The sequence below is a fragment of the Seriola dumerili genome, unplaced genomic scaffold, assembly GCF_002260705.1.
Source record: "Seriola dumerili isolate Sdu_G_001 unplaced genomic scaffold, Sdu_1.0 BDQW01000088.1, whole genome shotgun sequence".
In the NCBI taxonomy this organism is placed as follows: Eukaryota; Metazoa; Chordata; class Actinopteri; order Carangiformes; family Carangidae; genus Seriola; species Seriola dumerili.
Genome location: NW_019174343.1, coordinates 1 through 20,683, shown reverse-complemented (window position 1 = coordinate 20,683; position 20,683 = coordinate 1). Strand labels below are relative to the sequence as shown.

The following is a 20,683-nucleotide window of genomic DNA, read 5'->3' as shown; positions in this document are numbered from 1 at the left end:
ATTTATAAACAAGGATGTTTTTTTAACTTGATAATTGAACATTTAGACGTGTGTTAAAGAGAAACAGTCAGATCTGAAACCTGACTTTCAGGTGAGGTTGAGTTTAAAATGTGACTTATTGTTTGTTCAGAGTCACAGTAGATTATTGTGAAATTGTGAAAGCTTATTGATTACTGGACGCTGTGTTATTATCTGTCATGTCTGATAAAGGACTGATCATTTCATCATTTAAAGTCTGAAGAAATGGGACAGATTTAGACAAATGGGATTGATATAGATTATTATAATTATGTTGGGGATTAGAAAGAACACAAAGAATGTGTGTGTAAAAAGTGTTATGTTAAAGATGGTTACCCAGAACACAGGCGATCACAAGGTACCATTGTTATCATCTTTGATGTTTTTTATTGTGAGTCAATGAAATGAAACATACACTTACGCAACATATTTAAGTACAGTATGCTGATGATGTGGGATCAGGGAGATTGGCCCTCTTTGAGCTGGTCAGTTGTGTGAGTAAAAAACCAAATCAAAAACTGTACAAGATATCAAAAAGCTGAATTCAAGTTTATTCACTGAAAGTCTTGGAAGCTGTAAAGCTGAAATGAAGTCTTTAGCTAAAAGTATGAAGTTTTAATTTCAAAGAGGAGAAAGTTTTCAAGGATTTCAACATTCTCTCCATTCCTTTCTACAGGAAAAAAATCAGACAAAATGTTTAATATTTAGGAAATGATGAGACATGGCTAAGCTATTGCTTTGTCAGTAATCCCACCAATCAGTGATTGATTCAAATTGGCCTGGTGTCCATTTGTGGCTATTTCCCCCATTTAGAGAAACAACTGATCATTCAGCTCTTCTTAGTTATCTGGATTAAGAACATCATTGTCTACGTAGCTGGATAGCTTCCCACATTTATGAAAGATTGACACACAAAAATGGCAACAAGTGTGGATGAGAGTGACACAGGCGGACATGTTGTTGTAAGGTCACAGACAGGTGAATGTGGTCTCTGGCTGCAGCTGGTCTGAGTATTTCCTGTAAGTGCTTACACACATTCATCAAGCCACATTGTGTTTTTCTTACCAGACTGTGTTTACAGAATCAGAGAATGTGAGGGAAGGAAATGGTGAGATGTTAATATTTATCTGTAGAGACAACACTTCAAATAAAACACAGGAGAAGAGGAAAATATGAAGCTTTAAATTAACGTCTGAGATAGTGCAATCACAGGAATATGATTTTGAAACCATAAATGAAGACAAACACTTCATACTGCTACGATTGTGCCTAAGTTCCTGTATTTCTGCCATATAGTGGGCAGGAAGAGTTGTTTATGTCTCCTAAGTACTTGAATTCTTATCTTTCTGCCTTCAGTCTGACTAGAGACCATTTGTGGCCTTTGTTTGCACTTGAATGGGCCAAGGAATTGTTGGACACAGAAGCATATCCTTATTGTGTTATATGTTCCTGTTTATACCTGGATCCTGGCCTGATATGACGCCCAGATTCAAGCAGGAGTCATTATTCCTAACAACTGGGGGCATAGCAGGTCACAGATCTGATAAGTTAAGAAGTGAAATCCTCACAGGGCTCAGACCTTGGTCTTGATTTGCTGCTGCCGCCTCATTTGAACTGAGTGCAGGACACTCTGCTTCATTAATGAGCAGTTCCAAAGAATAACTGCCAAACAATGACAATGACTTTTCCAGTAAGTCCTGAGGTATTTACCCAAACTCCCAGTGGGCCACAGAGCTGCCTGAGTAACTGTGCTAATGACTGGGATGATTCAGCATATTGTTGTGACAGATTCCTGACAAACTGTAAAACGTTCATTGGCTGTTACTGAATACAGTGCTGCAGGCGCTGCTAAATACTGTTACTAAGAAGTGAAGCGGTTGAACTCCTGTGCTACGACAGCATGTTTGTGGCTAGCCCACCCTTTCCTGAAACCATGGGTATGACATGAAACTGAACTTGCTGCAAAATTTCCCCAGATGTTTGAAATAACTTTACTATACAGTCTTACTGTGCCTTGACTGCTGTGGTGGCAAAACTGTGACATACTTTATACCATAGTAACTTTATACCTTCCCCTACACTTCAGTTCTGTTTTTCAAGACTGCCTTTACAAAATACAGTGCGGGTGTATGAAGCTTTTAGATCAATCACATATTTTGGGGACAAACAGGAACCAGAACATGACAGGCTGTTTTGCACCTGGTAGAGCGGGTACCATGAAGGCGTAGCCCTAACCGCAGCGGCTCGGGTTTGAGTTCAATCCATGGCCCTTTGCTGCATCTCATCCCCTCTCTCTCTCTCTCTCTCTCTCTCTCTGTCTGTCTGTCTGTCTGTCTGTCTGCCTGTCTGTCTGTCTCCCTCTCTTTCTCTCTCTCTCTCTCCATCCCAACAAGTCCCAGCCAGGTTCATCACTGTGTTGTGAGTATTTGCAGCACACATGTTGTCAAAATGATGAAGATATTTTCTTCTTCAGTTCACCTGATGGTTTCTGCACAGATCTTACAGGTAACACAAAGGAGATAAAATGGAGAGATCATCTGAGATAGCACGTCAGCAACGTGTCCCTACTGTCCAAACACAAACCTAACCCTGTGAGGTTAACATGAAAACAATGACATACTGTACATACATTTATGAAATCAAAAAGCCAAACGGTAATAGTCAAACGTATCTCCACCTTACATTTAAATGAATGAGTAACAATGCTCCAGTAACACCATTTAATAATGTTCTTTATCTACTTTAATATGTGACACTTGAGGACAGTTTGCTGATATGACTTCTGTACTTTTATTTAAGATATTTATTATAATACTTACATGTTATGATTGTTGGGTGATGAATATTTTACAGTGTGGTAAAATCCACCAAGTCTTCATACTGTTATCCCAGCATGCATCTTGTGTGTTTTCTGACAGATGAATGGAGTAAGTGACTCTGTTCAAAAGTCTCAGTTACATAAAACATGGAAAATACAAACCACCACCAAGTTGATAATAGAATACTTCACCTGTAACAGTGCGAAGGCCATAAACAAGTCTCTGCAGCACTGCACAGGGGCTATACCTTCAGCACAGAGGACCTCAGGACTGAAGCACATGCAATAACAGAGTGCAGGATATGAACAGCAGCTGTATAATACTGATTCAGTGCAGTGGTGAGATGAGCTCACAGCTGCAGCAGCTTCTGTCTGTTCTATACTGTTTAACAGATTCAGCAGCAGGTCTATACCTGCTCTCCTCTCTGCAGCTCAGGGACCCGATGACCTCTGACCCCTAACACCGACTGATAACAGTTTTCAGTCATCACTGTTTCTTCCCGGGAAAGTAGAAGTTCTGGCGGTACGTTCTGGCGGTACGTGACATGCAGGGACATGCAACCTCGGCTGAACCGATTTAGCTTCTTATCCGTTCATCAGGTCGGAGCTGACGTGAGTTCTCGACGGTGAATCCGGACCCGGTTCCACGGGTTTTTGGTAAAGCCCAGAGACAGCCGAGCCCGCTGGCTGAGCTGCTGAAGCTTCGTGAGGAAGTCATCGTTTCCAACTATGTAAATGAGCGGGTTTATGGCGCTGTTCAGACACGCCAGGCACCGGCCTACCTGGTGCGCGATGTAGATGTCACGGAAACTTGCGCGGCAGATTCCGTTCTGTTTCAGTATCCTGGTTTTCAGGTTGACGTTCCGAAACACGTGGTAGGGGATGAAACAGATGGAGAAGAGTATGACGAGGATCACCACCAGCTTCAGACACCGCTGCTTCAGCACCGGGTTCACGTTGGCTTTTCTGGCGAGAACCACGACGATGTGTCCGTAACAGACCAGAATGATGACCAGGGGCACAGCGAAGCCTGTGACGGTCCAGCCGATGCTGTAAGGCAGGTAGTGGCTGATCAGGTCGTTGGAGGTAGTGTCGAAACACGAGTGTGGAGAGTTGAGGTCGTTCTTGTCAAAGAACATGTCAGGGAGGATCTGAATGATCACCAGGAGCCAGACCATGGCGCTGATGGCCACCGAGTGTCGGCTGGAGATCTTCCCCATAACCCTCATTGGGTGCACAATCCCCAGATACCTGTAGATGCTAATGCAGGTTAGGAAGCCGATGCTGCCGTAGAGGTTGAGGTTGAAGCAGAAACGGTTCACCTTGCAGAACGTCGAGCCGAACTGCCAGTGGCTGTTGCGCGCGTAATAGTGCACGAGAAAGGGCAGGGTGAACAGGTAGAGCAGGTCCGCCACCCCTAGGTTTAGCATGAAGATGTTGATGTTCCCGATGTTCTTCCAGCTGCTGCACACACTCCTCAGACCCCAGATGTTGGACAGCGTCCCGACCACGAAGACAGTGACGAACACGGGCGGCAGAAAGCTGTGCGTAAAGTTCAGATTGATGCCCTCACAGGAGCCGTGCGTCACGTTCCCAGACATCTCCAGGGTTTAAATCACGTTATCATTCGAATGGAAAATAAAACAGCAGCCAGTGGCGGGCTCCTACGGAGCACACATCTCCTCTGGGAACTACACAACTACCAGCACGTCTAACAAACAACTGAAACGAATATGAAACCAAGAAAAGCCCCGCCCACCTCCAGCTCTAAGACACACAACAAATCAACATCAGAGACGTTTACACAGAACAAATCACAGGATATATTCATCATCCTGATCACGACAGACTAAGCTATTAACATGTGATATACCTTCATTTTAAAATATTTATATATATATATATATATATATATGTCTATACAGAGAGAAAGAGAGAATGAGAGAGACACTCCCTCTTGTCAAACACTGATTAGTAATAACCTTTATAAGCACCAACATTTAAATATCTAGTAAGATATTTATAGATAAAAACCATGAGTAATGTCACTTTTATCAGTTGATCAGAGTTTTCTTCTTTAAACAAAAACAGTTCTTCTCTTGATAAATGAGATTTTTACAGAAATAAAATTAGTACTTTTTGAAAATGAAAAAATGCATCCAAGCATTTGCAAATGAAACTTGGGTAGTAGTGAACTACCATAGACTGCACCTCCTCTAATGACCACTAAAGCTCCACTTTTAGCTTCACAGTCTGTAGTGAAGTGCCTGAACAACAACATCTTCCAAACTGTAATCGAGGTCTCAGCAGCTCATTTTACTTTCTCTAACCTGCGTCTTGATTTCTGGAGATATTAATTTTACTTTTATCTTTATTTTTATCATAAAGATGTGAAAACTTAAAATCCAACTTCAGCCACAAATACATCTCTTCTTGCAGCCAAAAATCATATCAACATTTATTATTAAAGCTCCATATTTTCCTCTTCTCCAGTGTTATATAGAAGATATATTTGTGGTTTTAAGAACAAAAAATCATTTCAATGTTGCTTCATAGTTCCTCTCTCAGGCTTCTTTTTCTGGAGCTCTAGTAAAAACTAGTCAATCAGAAGACGGGAGGCTCAGAGCCTCTCTTCTGATTGGCTGACCATTTTCTGAGTGATCTGATAAAAAATATAGCAGATTTCAGGAAACACTCCAACCCAAATCCTGCAAGGTTGGACAGTGGGTCCAGGTGGGCGGAGCTTGGGTGTGATTGAGAGTGGTGACTGCTTTGCTGTGACATCACAAAGTTCCAGAAGTCCTGATGGCTAGTTTTAAGGCTCAGTTTCTCAATACAGGCTGTGGACTTTCTCTGTGGACTGAGCACTTTGATACTTTCACATAGAACCTAGACCTGCTTTATAATCAAACAACACATGGACCTTTAGACTATATGGACCTTTAAAGAATTCTCTCTCCCTCGCTCTGAATATTCTAGTCTACCTCTAAACTGTTGGACCTTTGATATTGGATTATTGAACAGAAGAACAGAAATGCTGTTGAGCAGAGCAGGTCGTGACTGAGTGATGTTTTACCCACGGTTTACCGTAGCTGTGTGTGCGCACTGCTTGAGTCCGATTAGAACTACAGACTGGTATATTCGACTTGATTCAGCCCAACTCTACTTGACATATTCTGTAGATGCCAGACTGCAGCCTGTATGCTCAAGAATCATGGAAAGACCACTTGGGGGGTTCAGGGCTCACCAGATTCATCCATGAACCATAGTCAGGCTATGCTGAAAGGTGTGCAACAATCAGTACTCTAAAACTCAACATATTACATTTAGAGCTTCAGACCTGGGTAGCGTAACACTGAACTCCCCAGTAGTACTCCATGTTTGTATTTGATTAACAGTTGAGCCAACAGAGGCACCTAGACACAAGGTAAACAAACTTCAGCTGGTAGCTCAGGATAGACTGAGTTCTGATCTGTTTCTCAGTGGATGTTTGAAGCTAAACACGTGTAAATGTGTAGATAAAGAGACAGAGCTGACTGCTCTTCAAAATCTGTTTAAGAGTCACTGTCAACCAACAAGAACATTTTTATCGTCACTGCTTTATACAAATTCAGTTTAAAGTGATTTGAAACATGAGAGTTGGGTAGTTTTCTGTTGCTTTCTAAGCTCTGGAGCCAAACGAGAAGTGCAGGAACACAGAGATGGTATAATATGGGATAAAAAGTTACATGTAGCTTATTTTAAATTTAGATACAGATTACTACATAAACCTTAGTGTGGTCTTTCAAACACATTTACACAACTGTTTATTTGCACGTCTGGATACACTTTCTCAAGTCTACACATCTGTTGTCAACTTTCACATCCTGATTGTAGAATTTCCATAATTTTGAAACATTGGCTCAACTTCCTGCTCTGCCACATAATTAGTCAGTGTGTGTCTGTCTGATCATCTTTGTCCTCTGGTTCCCAGCAGATGGGGCCTGCCCCTCAGTCCTGGAGCTGGACCTCACAACCAGGGCAGGACTGTTCGGCTGGATGTGACTGGGGATTGGCGGCAGGTGGCGATACTGCAGAAGCAGGACTCGATCATCATCACCTGCTGCTGGATGAGCCTACCCTGGGGACAGCGGAAGACTATCTGCACTGTCCTGGTGTGGGAGGGGCTGCAGCAGACTCCCTCCGGACAGGTCAGGGCACAGAACCTGGGGCGGTAGGCTCTGGTGCTCCAGCAGCCCTGGTGTTCAAGCTGAATGGAAAGAGGTGAACTGTAGCTGCTCTCACACACCTTCAGCCCCTGAAACACAGTGACAGGCAACATTACAGTAATGATGTAGTTACTCTTGTTGCCTGTCATGTGATGTGAGGTCACTTCCTGTAGGATCTTCAGGTCAGGTGCAGTGCTTCCTTTAGCTGTATTTTCCCCAAAGATCTTTGACAAGGTTGTCTTTTCAGTGTCAGTGTTATCCCAGAAACTGTCTGTTTTTTGTTGTGAAGTGCAGGTGATGTAATTGTATTAGGACTAGCTAATGTTAATGTAGATAAATGTTGACGATAAAACAGTAGACATAAACCTGTGTTGTCTAAATAAATGACTACATTAATAAAATATTAAAATAATTCGTAAAATAAAAATATTTAACACTGTAATTTTATTTTTAAACTCCTTCCGGCTGAGGATGAAAAGTGGAACTGTGGCACAGCTGTTTCCCAATTCAGCGAAACCTTTGGAGGATGTGGTCATACAGTCATGGCCAAAAATATTGGCACCCCTGCACTTCTTTCAGATAATGCACCATTTCCACAGGTGTTCTATGGGATTTAGATCTGGACTCATTGCTGGCCACTTCAGAAGTCTCCAGCATTTTGTCTTAAACCATTTCTGGGTGCTTTATGAAGTATGCTTTGGGTCATTGTCCTGCTGGAAGGCCCATGACCTCTGATGGAGACCCAGCTTTCTGACACTGACACATTGAGCTCCAAAATTCTTTGGTAGTCTTCAGATTTCATGATGCCATGCACACAGTCAAGGCATCCAGTGCCAGCAAAGCAACCCCAAAACATCTTGTGAACCTCCACCATGTTTGACCATAGGGACTGTGTTCTTTTCTTTGAAGATCTCATTCGTTTTCTGTAAACAGAACAATGATGTGCTTTACCAAAAAGCTATATTTTGGTCTCATCTGTCCATTGGACGTTCTCCCAGAAGGATTTAGGCATCTTCAGGTAGGTTTTGGCAAACTCCAGTCTGGCTTTTTTATGTGTCTTTGTCAGTAGTGGGGTTCTTCTGGGTCTCCTACCATAGCATCCCATTTCATTCAGACGTCGACGGATAGTGTGAGCTGACACTGTTGTACCCTATGTCTGCAGGTCAGCTTGAATTTGTTTGGAAGTTGATCGAAGTTCTTTGTCCACCATTTGAACAATCCTTCGTTGCAATCTTTCATCAATTTTCCTCTTCTGTCCACATACAGGGAGGTTAACTGCAGTGCCATGGGCTGTAAACTTCTTGATGACGTTACGCACAGTGGACACGGAAACATTAAGATCTCTGGAGATGGACTTGTAGGCTTGAGATTGTCCATGCTTTTCCACAATTTTGGTTCTCAAGTCCTCAGACAATTCTTTGCTCTTCTTTCTTTTCTCCATGCTCAGTGTGGTACACACAAACACACAACACAATAGTTGAGTCAGCTTTTCTCCATTTAAACTGGTTGCCAGTGTGATTTCTATATTGCCAGCAGCTGTTACTTGCCACAGGTGAGTTTAAATACAAATTAAAGGAGCATCACATGCTTGAAATCCTATGATTTCTTACAATTTTGAAAAGGTGACAATAATTTTGTCCAGTCCATTTTTGGAGTTCTGTGTGGAATGATATCAGATTTGGCTTTTTTTCTCTGCTTTTTTCTGTTCCAATGCAAACAAATGAAATAAACATGTGAATACCAAAGCATTTTTAATTGCAACAATTTTCTGGCAGATGCAGGTGCATTATCTGAAAGAAGTGCAGGAGTGCCGATATTTTTGGCCATGACTGTAGTAGGCCACAAAGGTCCACCGAAATGAGACAGCCTGACGTCAGCAGCTGTGCCCGCCCTTAGCAAAGCGCAGCTCCCTTCGCCTTGGCAACATGTTGGTCTGTTGTTAAAACACAAACTCAAGACATATTAATATTTTATTCTCCAACATAAAATCAGTCAGTAAATACCCTAGTCCTGATTTCTTGAAGCTTTTACGTCTCAGTTGCTAACAAGTGTATAAATGAGACTACAGAGGTGGTCGGGGATGTTAAACGTCATCACATTGAACTTCAAAACTGATCTACTCACCAGTCCACCTTTACAGCCTTGTTGTGTTTATACAAACTATCACTAACTCTGTCAGAGGAAAGGCTTTTGTAGAAGAGGTCAGAGCTAAATCAAAATACAAGTTGAAGTTTAGTGGTGGTGACGTTGAAGTCATGTGACCGGGGTGTAGTTGGTTTATAGCCTAACATTAGCTTTTTACTTCTGCTGATTGTATTCAGGCTTCAAACATCATAAAATGGTGTTTATTAGTGAAGATGATGTGTTGACCAAAGCCTGTCAATATCAGAAACTCTTGTTTGTCACAGTTGTGATGCTAACATCTGGGTTGGCCTACAAAAATACATCACCCATTTGGCGCTCTTTCATTTATATATGTATTTCTTTTACAGTGTCTGTTTAAATTGGACATTTCTGAGTTCCACATAGTTAAAGTTAAATCCATGTGGATGCACAGAGGCTCAGAAACACAGTATGTCACCTCAGTATTTGTATACAGTGTGCACATGTTGTTGGGAACTTTACTGAGAAATGTCTTATGAGTTTGATCACTGGGACTATAGTAACATGTTGATTATACTGACCGGTTGCAGCCTTTGGAGCCCAAGCAGCAGAGTCTGGCATGGCCTGACCTGGCACAGTCTGGTCTCAGTCCGCATGAGACAGGCCCGGTTCCTGTTGGTGGTGCGGCTGGAGACACCTGGGCCGCAGCTGTGGGAACAGGGGCTCCAGTCTGAGGTCCACTCGATGCAGTTGGAGATGGAGCCTAATGGCAGGCCAGACAGCCCACCCCCGTGGTCCTGATGCTCCTGCTCTGCTGGAAAAAAATGCCAGAGTGGAAAGTATTGTGTGTGTGCATCAGGCTGAAAGCTGTTTGAAGTAGGTGTCTTTGATGAGAGCTCATGGGTCAGAAAATTCAGCACATACACAGTCAGACATTTTATAAACTGCTGCTCAGATGAGGTTAGTCTGCTAAGAATATTGCTCACAGATGTTTAATCTTCCTGACACCTCTTAAGTTTTGAAAAACAACCCAAAAGCTAACTGAACCATCATGCTGGCTGAGCTCGGCTCCATGTGGACCTGAAGTCAAAAAGCCTCACAGGAATTAACTGACAATCATCCAAATGCTCAAAATCCTGGAAGAAGTGAAATGAAAATGCCTCAGTCTTCAATATAGCTGAATTTGATGCTTTTCTCTTGCACATGAGTCATGAGTCCTAACAGACTGACCAATTATGATTCTGATGACCTGAGCAGACTAACATGTTGACATGTCAGGTCACCAGCCTCATTACCTGCTGATGGATTTGAGGAAATGCTGTTGTCTGTGCCGTCACACACCCACTCTTTGCAGCAGCGCCCTGGCAGTCTCACCAGCTGACGGTTGGGGCATTTATCAGCAGGTCCCTGCAGATCATCGCTGCACAGTGGTACGCAGGTCACGCCCCCTCCCAGGCAGTGGCAGAGCTGGGCGCAGGAAGGCTGAAATACCTGTCCCTCCTCCAGCCTCCTGCCATTTACCTCACAGCCCAGCTCGTTCCGACCTGATCGCAGAAGGGAGAGAGGGGGAGAGAGGAGGGTGTTATCTGGGTAAGTTATGTGAAACATGTGCAGACAAATAAGCTGCTGGAAGATGATGATCTCATGTTATCTATTACTGTAAGAGCATTAACAAGAAATTCTCAGGTATGTGTTGCAGAGGAGAGGTGTAGTCAGGAACTGAGTCATTTTATCAATCATCCGAATGATGAAAAACATCATTCATCAGCACAAAAATGAGTGGTGCACTTCTTCCTTCAACATGTCTGACATGAAGAACAGGATGAAGGGTTATTTACAGTGTTACGTAAATTAGAGAAGAAAGGCAAAACCTGGTGTTCTTATCATGATGAATGAGTGTCATGATCAGAAACAGTAGTAGTGATAGCAGAGGTGCAGCTGTTAGTCAAAAATCAAACATTATTTGTATAGCCTTCCAAAATCGCTTTCGTTTGTATAATGTTCCATTAATCTTACACATGCTGTGGGATTGTAGAGGGCCTGCACAGAATCAATGAGCCTGTAAGCTATTCCTACTGATCTCTACTCTCAGGAAATCATATGTTGACTTGTCATTTGCTATTTGGTCTTTGCTAACTTAGCTCTTCAACAGAGAGGTCTCCTTTCTCTGGTCTATTCTTCAGTACAGTACAGTACAGGTTGTGGCCTGGGCTCACTCAGCTGATCTCAGCTGATTAAGTTCTCATTTATCAAAGAATTCGGTTAACAGTATTTTCTATTGCAAAGGTGAAATTTGATGTAATGGCTGGCTTCCTGTGTCTGGCGTGTAAGCGTTAAAAACCATGTGTAGCAGCAGTAGTACTGGAAGCATGCTAACACACAGTAGTTGTGTAGCAGCAGTAGTACTGGAAGCATGCTAACACTCAGTAGTTGTGTAGCATTAGTAGCACTGGTAGTTTGCTAACACTCAGTAGTTGTGTAGCAGCAGTAGTACTGTTAACAGCTATAGTAACCTCAGGCTGTGCCTCCCTTAAACACTGTCTCTTCTATTTCTCAGATGTTTTCAGGTGGAAGATGTCTGTGAGTTTAAACACTTTTTAACCAGTTAACCAGGTTATGATTCTGTTTCCTTTTCAAGGTCAAGAATTTATTTTCACACCCAATAATATCAAATGATTTCTTATCATTTATCAATGTTTTTAAATGTTGGTTTTGTGTTTACAAATCCATCAAGAAAAGTGTGACTTCTGATGATTGTGTTTGATCTTGAGTTGTACTGTGGTAAACTGGTCAAAAAGCGTTTTTATTGTGCAACAAATGGAAACAACAACAACAACAACAACAACAACAACAACAACAACAACCACCACAAAGGAGTCCACAGACTCTAATGTCCATCGGATGAAAGCATATTCCATTCAAATTAGTTCTGGAGCTGTGGAAGATAGTCAGGCATTAGAGGTTTAAAATGTTCAAAAAACGAACTAACACCATCAATAGTATGTGAAGGACCTACATTGATGACGTCAGACCAAGATCACCATCTATTGTATTTCAGAGATATCTACTGAAACGAGCTTGCTAACGAACTAACCGCGTACCGGACCGTGTTGTAATACCACCTAGACACACTAGAAGCTGTGTGAGTCAGTGTAGCGTCTAGTCTGCCCTCAGTCCCATTGAGAAGAAGAGCTTCCTCCTCAGCAGGAAGTTAGGCTACAGCTCCCGACTAAAAACAAAAAGCTGCCGACGAGTATCACAGAAACGCGGAGATGTCTGAAGTGCTATCTTTATCTCCATCCCGAAGAACCGCTCCGACAAAAAAACACGTTCAACGGTAAAGAAGCAAAACACGGGTGAACGCTGGTATGTTTTTCCACCGCGGGAGACAGCTCTAGGCGAGTAAAGAGATTAGACTCTTCTTTTAGACTGGTGCGTAACATCTAATGTCGGTCTGTAGCAAAAAGTATCATTAGTGCAATTTACAAACATTACTGACAAACACTTCAAGTGGCATACATGTATGATGTTGATCTTTTAGTGATTTAGTAGAATTTAGCCTGTTCTTGTGGCTGTTGTCCAGCGAGATGCGTCAGTAACTTTTTTACAAGTAAGACAAAGAGACTGTTCGATCCAGAGCCAGCAGGTTCAGGATCCACTGTCTAGTACTGTATTTATTTTAGCATATTCATATCTATCCTTAATATTTATTATATACCCACACAACAGACCTAACATGTTTGAATATAAAGAACTTGTATGATCTAAAGAACTAATTGTCCTATCAGTTTGTCTGTATCAGGACCATAATTTCTGTCCAATCATCCCCAGTGATGGACCAGCACCCTGCCTTTTCTTCTGCATCTGGCTTCATCAATCATCAACAACCACATTACAGTAACATGTTGGAGTATTATCCCTGCACAGAACAGATATTGTCTATACTGTGATCTTTTGTACATCCTGCTCAGAAGGAGTTTTGTCAACACTTTTGTACATAGTTTTTTTCATTGATTTATTTTTTAATATGTGTATATGTATATTTATCTTTTTGGCTGTTGCAGTATTTTACCTTTTTATTGTTATTTCCTGTTAATATGTTTATTGGATACTGCACCAAACACCAAGCCAAATATTTTGTAAGTAAAAACCTACCTGGCAATTAACCTTATTTACGTGTTTCTGCTTTTGTGATGATGTCATCATCCCTTCCTCATGCTGCTATAGCCTGACACCCTTGTGTCATGTAGTATTCCCTTGCCCTCATATTTTTATAGGTAAATCAAAACATACTGTTTGTATTACTATCAACAATTTTAACTATCAAGAATAAATGCACATATAAATAATAAATTATAAGGAACATGGGGAAAATAACAACATGATTAACTGGACAGGGGTGAAGAGGTGAAATGCTGCAACCTGTGGAGGTGGATCAACTAGCACAATCTTGAACATTATACCTTTAACAAAGCTCTCTGGCTTTGTGATTGAAATGTAACAATAAAGACACAGAAACAGGTGCTGTAGTAGTAGCTGGAGTAGCAGTTGCAGTTTTGTCAGGATTAGTTGAAAAATTGATCAGTTGGAGTGTGTTGTGACCGCACCGACACACTGTCCTGGTCCGCCGGGGAAGCTGGCGCTGTAGTCACACTGCAGCCCTCTCTGGGTGTCACAGGGCAGCCGGTCGGTGCAGGCCTCACCCTCCTGCCTGGCACACAGCTGGCAGCAGCCACAGCTGTCTAACATCAGAGGAATGCCGGCGGGGCAGCGTGGCACGGTTGGTGGACAGTGACAGGGCCCCATACACAGCTGGCACCACACCTAGAGTGAGAGGATGAAAATAACAGCCACTGTTAAAACTGTTAGGCAGTAGATTGTTGCGCATACTTTTGACTGTCTCCTCTGCTATTAAACTTAGGTTTGGTCCTGGTCACATTAAATAAAGAATATATGAAGGATATCCACACACATTTTCTTTGGAACTAATTTCTGTTTAAGAAATAGTTCCAGTGAAACCTGCTCCCATGTTTAGAGTAATTAGGACATAATCTCTGCAAAGACATGATGCTGTTCAAACATCATTCTTCAGTGGCTCACACCAACTGGATGGGAGCAGTAATCTGCACCAGATTACCTGTGTCTCTATTCAGATGTTTATTGTTAACAGTTAGCCTGTCTCTCTGCTGTTTGTACAGTATGTTCAGAAACAATCAAATGGAACACAGGAAGAGGAAGTGTGTTCACGTCAGGTGAACCTGTCACACAACTGACACACGGTTACCACACAGTAACCACATACTGTTATCATGAATACACAGACGTGTCATCTGTTTTCCTTTGCTACTCAACACACACACACATACATACACGCAAAGGCTAATACATGTGCCACTAATGAGAGCTGAAAGAAAGAAAGAAAAAGTTTGTAGCATGTTACAAACACATGACCACATTTAAGGCCACAGTAATAGTGTCTACACACCACTAGTGTTAAACTACAACATGTCGGATCATGGCCTGGTCCCATGAATGTGTCATGGGACAATCCCACCGTAAACTCACTGATTATGATATCATCATATAACTGTAACATAACAGGTAAATGCGTTTACAGTTTGTTAGATAGTTGGTTAGTTCTTATCTATGTGTGGGCTCAAGTAAGTAACACATTTCATACATCAGTCTTGATGTGGTCACACACACACACGCACACACACACACACACATATACAGTATATACATATATACATATTGTACATATATACAGTCTTATCACAACCTTGTTCATCCCCCAAAATATATTTTCCCTTCTCCATGGTAAGTAGCTGATTATGACTGGGCCACCCATCTCCCAGAAAACCTAATTTGATGGTTTCCAACTCATATCCCCACTTGGTGCATATATGTACACAGTAACAAATATCTAATGGCGGTTTTATATATTATATTATATTATATTATAATGACTAAAACTTTATGTCAGTCTTCCATAATCACAGTCCACTGTTTGTTACTATGAAAAACATAGGGTACTCCTCCAACCCAACCATTGTCATGATGTATGTACAAAAAGCAGGCATTGTGATAAAGTTGTTTCAGTAGTTATATCACTGATGCTACTGACGAAAACTAGCTCTGCAGATAATGAGTTAATATGTAATATAACTATGCCCTGTCATTTCACAGGTGGGATCTACTGTGGTAGGTCTTACCTGGGTGATGATACACAGCAGCACAGAACAGACCAGCTGGGCAGCTCTTCTCTCCATCTTTATCACCCCCGTCTCCTCTGCTCCTTTGTTCACTCTCACCTCCTTCTTCTCCTCTGGAGAGGATGTATTTATTAAAGCTGACCGCCTCCATTCATTTATACAGTCTGGGTTGTGATGTCACAGGCAGCAGACTGCAAAGTAAATAGTTCCAGGAGAAGACTGAAAGCTACCAGGCCTATCTCCACATTCCTGCTGAAGCTTTTCCACTGCCACAGCTGGAGGGTGCTAACTAAGCCAACATGTGCTGGAATGGCTAAAGAGAAGGAGCTCAGTATAATGCTAATTTACAAATCTGTGGAATCTCTCCGTTGTTCTGTTTGGATTTTACTTTAAAGAATAACATAAGGTGTTTATCTTTCATTTTTTTAAGTTTCTCTCTGTCCCTTTCTCTCAGTATCTTCAATACTTCTGAAGTTAAAGTTACAATAGTCCATGCCTGAACACTAGGGAGTGGTGTTCAAATCTAAATCCAATATTCAGTCTCTTTTCAGCTCTTTGATCTATTTCTGGAAAAATAACTGGTTGTTCAGCTGCTAGATGTCCCGTCCAGTCCTCCAGCCTGAGCAACCAACCCTCTGATACAACCATAAACTGTATATTAAAATGGATGTAGTCTCCGGGGCTGAAAAGTGAAGCCAATGCAGAAGTGTCTTAATCTGCAATACCACGAGGGCTGCTGGGGGCTCACTCCAAAAAACTCTGGGTCCAATACACATTCATTCAAAAAACACCAACTTCTCTCATGAAATACTCAGTCTGTAGGAGCTATTTATTTGTTGTTAGCATTTAGTTGTTTTATTAATAATTAGTATTGTTTGATTATTCTAGATGTTTGCTTTATTTAGATTAGATTTTTGATAGTGATTTCTTTTGCTAGTCGTTTGTTTAGTTTAGTTATTTCCTTGTTTAGCATATTCCTTTTTTTTTGTGTAACTAGTGTTTGTTTTGCTTATGAATTGGGTAACACTGTGGGCACCTGAGGTTACATATGTAAGATGGCAGGTATAGGACCAGAATGCACCTGGGTGGACCTATGTTTTTTTTTTGGAAGGCATGCAGGAAACAGGATCTCTTTGTTCTTTGTTTGCTTGCTTGTTTTTGACAAATAAACCATAAGAAACGCATAAACTTGGCATGGACAATGCACTTCTTTTGCCTGCGTACACCACATGACCATGGTGCATCAGTGGCCCTTTGATTCTAAGTTGATTTTTTTTTTTTTTATGTGTATGATGCTCCCTAAATGTTACGGTTTGAGGTAAGGCTGGACCCAAATGCAGACAACGAAAAAAGGGAGTTGGTGGAAAAGGGTCTTTTAATAACAAAAAGTGAGTTACTTACTAAAAATCCAAAATGGAGAGTAACGGGACAGGAACAGGTACCAGGAGCACGAGGAAACACAGGGAACTTCAACAGGAACCAGAAGCACGGGGGACATTAACAGATAAACTGACCCAGTCTAAGGGGGGCACAGAGACTAAATAGACTAAACTCACACATAAAATGTCCGTCATGGCAACCCATGACACTAAAAGCTTGTTTTTACCGTAGAACGGGAGACAGTTAACATCCAAAGAAGTTAATGTGAATTATGGATGCACTTTGCTAACCTAGCTAGCTAGCTGATAACTTCATGTTTGCTATGCTAATCGTACCTGGTCCCAAAACATGCAAACATTTGCACTCATGTTACACTTTAATATTATTAGAAAAAATCAGTCGCTGACAGAATTTTCCTACATGCAGCAAAACATTCAGGTTTATCTCATTAACTTATTTTCTGTCTCCTCCTCTTGCTGGTATCGTATTGTATTGAGTACAATATACAATGTATACTAGAACATTATCTTGTAGGGGTTTGTCATTTAATACTGTAAATTCATACACAGCAGTCCTCAACTGAAGCAGATATTCATGCACCTTTCCTGACAGCTGGTATATGTGTGTGATTATCTGTGATTTACCATGTCTTAACTAAAGTATTTGTCTTTGATTCATTCAAAGGTATCCACACTGAAAACAAAAAGACTGGTGCCAAAAGAATGAGGACCTCATGTAAGGACGAAGGAAACTGCATGGACATCCTTTGTTCTGAAATGGGCTGTGATGATGATGATAATGCCAGAAAACCACTTCCAGCTCTGCTTCTTCTGATGAAAGGACAGACCAGCTGTTTAGACATTTTTTTTGTTTATTATTCTCTGTCCTCTGTCCTCACAGGTTCAGTTTCTTGCCTTTTACTTAATATCTACTGTTGTTGATAGATGATAGTAATAACATTTTAAGAACAGAATCTGTGCAGCTCTAGCACAGTCACCACCTTCACAGGTGAAAGTATTTTCCAATTTAACATCAAAAAGGTGTTCAGTAGGAAACAGCTTGAACATACCCACCAGAACTGCAACCTGGAGCAAAACAAGACTCTCAACAGATGTGTGCTGCTGTTACATATGTATTCGCCTTACGCACTCTTTAGTGTGAATTGTAAATTAACAGAGCTCATGTACATTGTTTTTATTCATAACTTAATTGTTGTCATCACAAAGATGTTTAATAAATAAACTTACTCTGATTAATTGTACTGGGTATGTTTTTTTCATATTTACGATATGCCTCATGATGAATCTAACAGGTCACTTTGGTGAATTAGTGTTTTCATTGTTATTAAATGTGGTAAGTACATAAGACACATTAGAAAAGCACAAACTCTAATATCTATCTCTAGATCCTGTATTATCACTGTTGAACGACAGCAATATTTAAACATTTCTATAATTTTTGTTGTTGATTAAAGCCAACAGAAAGTCATGTAATTAATTACAAATTAAGAAAAAACCTGAATGTGTTGTTGACAGCTTCTATCCACTAAAGCTTCTATCCACTAAATCAGCAGGTTTAAGCGCTGAGAGCACTTTAACAGCGTTGTTGAACAGGTATTGTCCTTCATGCTCAGGGTAAACTGATACTTTAGACATGTAAGCTGATGTCCATATATTTCTTCATGAATGCTGCTCAAATAGACAAGAAAATTATCCTCAAGTTTCTGTGTTGAAATCACACTTAATGTGAAAGCTGACAGTTTTCCAGGACACAGAGAACAGCCTTCTATCGAGGAAAAGCGCAACGATTTTAAACGCTGAGAGAACTTTAACACGCCGTTATTAACAGTGTATTCGCATGCCTCAGGTGTAACTGATACTTTAGGACATGTAAGCATGATGTCATCATATTCTTCTATGAATGCTGCTCAAATAGACAGGAAAACTTATCCTCAAGTGTTCTGTACAGAACATACAGTCGAACTAGAAAACAATTAAGTTTGCAACACAGAGACACTTCTATCGAGGAAAGCAGCAAGATTTAATCGCTGAGAGCACTTTAAGAGCGCTGTTAACAGTATTGCAATGCCTCAGTGTTAACTGATAACTTTAGGACATGTAAGCATGATGTCCATCATATTCTTCATGAATGCTGCTCAAATAGACAGAAAACTTATCCTCAAGTTGTTAGTACAGAAAAAACATCGAATGAGAAAAATTAAGTTTGCAGAACAAGAGACAGCTTCTATGAGAAAAAGCAGCAGATTTAAGCGCTGAGAGCACTTTAAAAGCGACTTACTTAACAATTGATTGCATGCTCAGGTGTAACTGATAACTTTAGGACAATGTAAGCATGATGTCCATCATATTCTTCATGAATGCGTGCTCAAAATAGACAGGAAAAACTTATCCTCAAGTGTTCTGTGATTGAAATCACACTTAATGTGAAAGCTGACAGTTTTGCAGACACAGAGACAGCTTTCTATCGAGAAAAGCAGCAGATTTAAGCGCTGAGACACTTTAACAGCGCGTCACTTAACAGTATTGCCATATGCTCAGGTGTAACTGATAACTTTAGGACATGTAAGCATGAGTGTCCATCATATTCTTCATGAATGCTGCTCAAATAGACAGGAAAACCTTATCCTCAAGTGTTCTGTGATGAAACACCTCACCATTCTTTAATAGTGGAAAGCTGTACAGTTTCAGACAGCAGACACATCTAGAGAAAGAATTAGTAGTCTCCTCACTGTCACTAACACAAATAGGTTCTATCGAGAAAAAGAAGAAGATTTAAGAACAACAGCTAGAAAACATTTAAAAAGAGCAAATCAAATTAAACAAGTATTGAATGAATCAGTGGCTAAAAATGAATAACTTTAGCCATGTAAAAAATAATGATGTAAATAATTATTTTTAGCATGAATGAATGATAAAATTAGAAAGAAAAATCTATCAATAAAAAGTGTTATAGTGTTGAAATCAACCTTAATGTGAAAGATAAAAAATTTGAAAGGAAAAAGAGAAAGATTAAATATAGAGGAAAGAAAACAAAGATTTTAATAAGATATGAGAGCAAAATTTTTATTAGAAGATGTTGAAAAGCTATTGAATGAAATAAGGTGAAATATAAATTTAGGTAATATTTAAAGCATGATGTAAATAATATTATTAATGAATGAATGAGATATAAATAGAAAAGGGAAAAATTATCAATTAAAGTGTTTGTGTTGAAATAAATGTAGATTAAGTGTGAAAGAATTGGACAATTTGAAGAAAAAAGAGAAAAGAAGTATATAAAGAGAAAAGAAGAAAAGATTTAAGAGATGGAAGAGAAATTAAAAGAAGAACTGTTAAAATGGTATTGAGATGATAAGGTGTAAATGTGATAAAGATTTAGGACATGATTAAGAATTATGTTAAATAAATATTTATTTAATGACGAATGATTGAATAAAATTATGAAAGGAAAAATTATAAATAAAAGTGTTAATAGTAAGGTTGAAATGAAAAATACATTAATGCTGAAAAGATGAAAGTTATGAAAAAAAAAGAGAAAGATAGTTATAATAGAGCGAAAGAGAAGATTTAAGAGATCGATGAGAATTTAAGAAAGAAGTTATTGAAAATAGTATTGAAATGAAACGGTTGCATATGATAAATTATAGAAAAGTGTAAGAATGATGAAATTAAATATTATTAAATGAATTGGAATGATAAAATAGAAAGGCAAAAATTATAAAGTGAAAGTATGTTAGGTTAAAAGAAATAAAATAGAGATGAGAAAAATTAATGTGTTGAAATGAAAAAGAGAAAGTCTCTATTATAGACAGAAAGAAGAAGATTTAAGAAAATGAGAGAAATTATAAAAGATTTATTGAAAAGTATTGCTATGTTTAGGTGTCCCATTGCTACCATTTCGCGCACTGTTGTTCCGACTTG

At 40.1% G+C, this 20,683-nt stretch overlaps 2 protein-coding genes across 2 annotated transcripts; both read right to left on the bottom strand.

The window, feature by feature from the left end:
- Positions 1 to 2,418: 2,418 nt before the first annotated feature.
- Positions 2,419 to 4,536, bottom strand: LOC111221985 (P2Y purinoceptor 1-like). Its single transcript, XM_022745603.1, has one exon. The coding sequence runs from the start codon at positions 4,435 to 4,437 to the stop codon at positions 3,433 to 3,435; it is 1,005 nt and encodes a 334-aa protein (XP_022601324.1). The 5' UTR covers positions 4,438 to 4,536; the 3' UTR covers positions 2,419 to 3,432.
- Positions 4,537 to 6,845: 2,309 nt separating this feature from the next.
- Positions 6,846 to 15,419, bottom strand: LOC111221457 (WNT1-inducible-signaling pathway protein 2-like). The gene is made up of 5 exons (XM_022744811.1): positions 15,363 to 15,419; positions 13,755 to 13,971; positions 10,443 to 10,691; positions 9,777 to 9,961; positions 6,846 to 7,133 (listed from the first exon to the last, which is right to left on the bottom strand). The coding sequence occupies exons 1-5, from the start codon at positions 15,417 to 15,419 to the stop codon at positions 6,846 to 6,848; spliced, it is 996 nt and encodes a 331-aa protein (XP_022600532.1).
- Between the last annotated feature and the right edge of the window lie 5,264 nt (positions 15,420 to 20,683).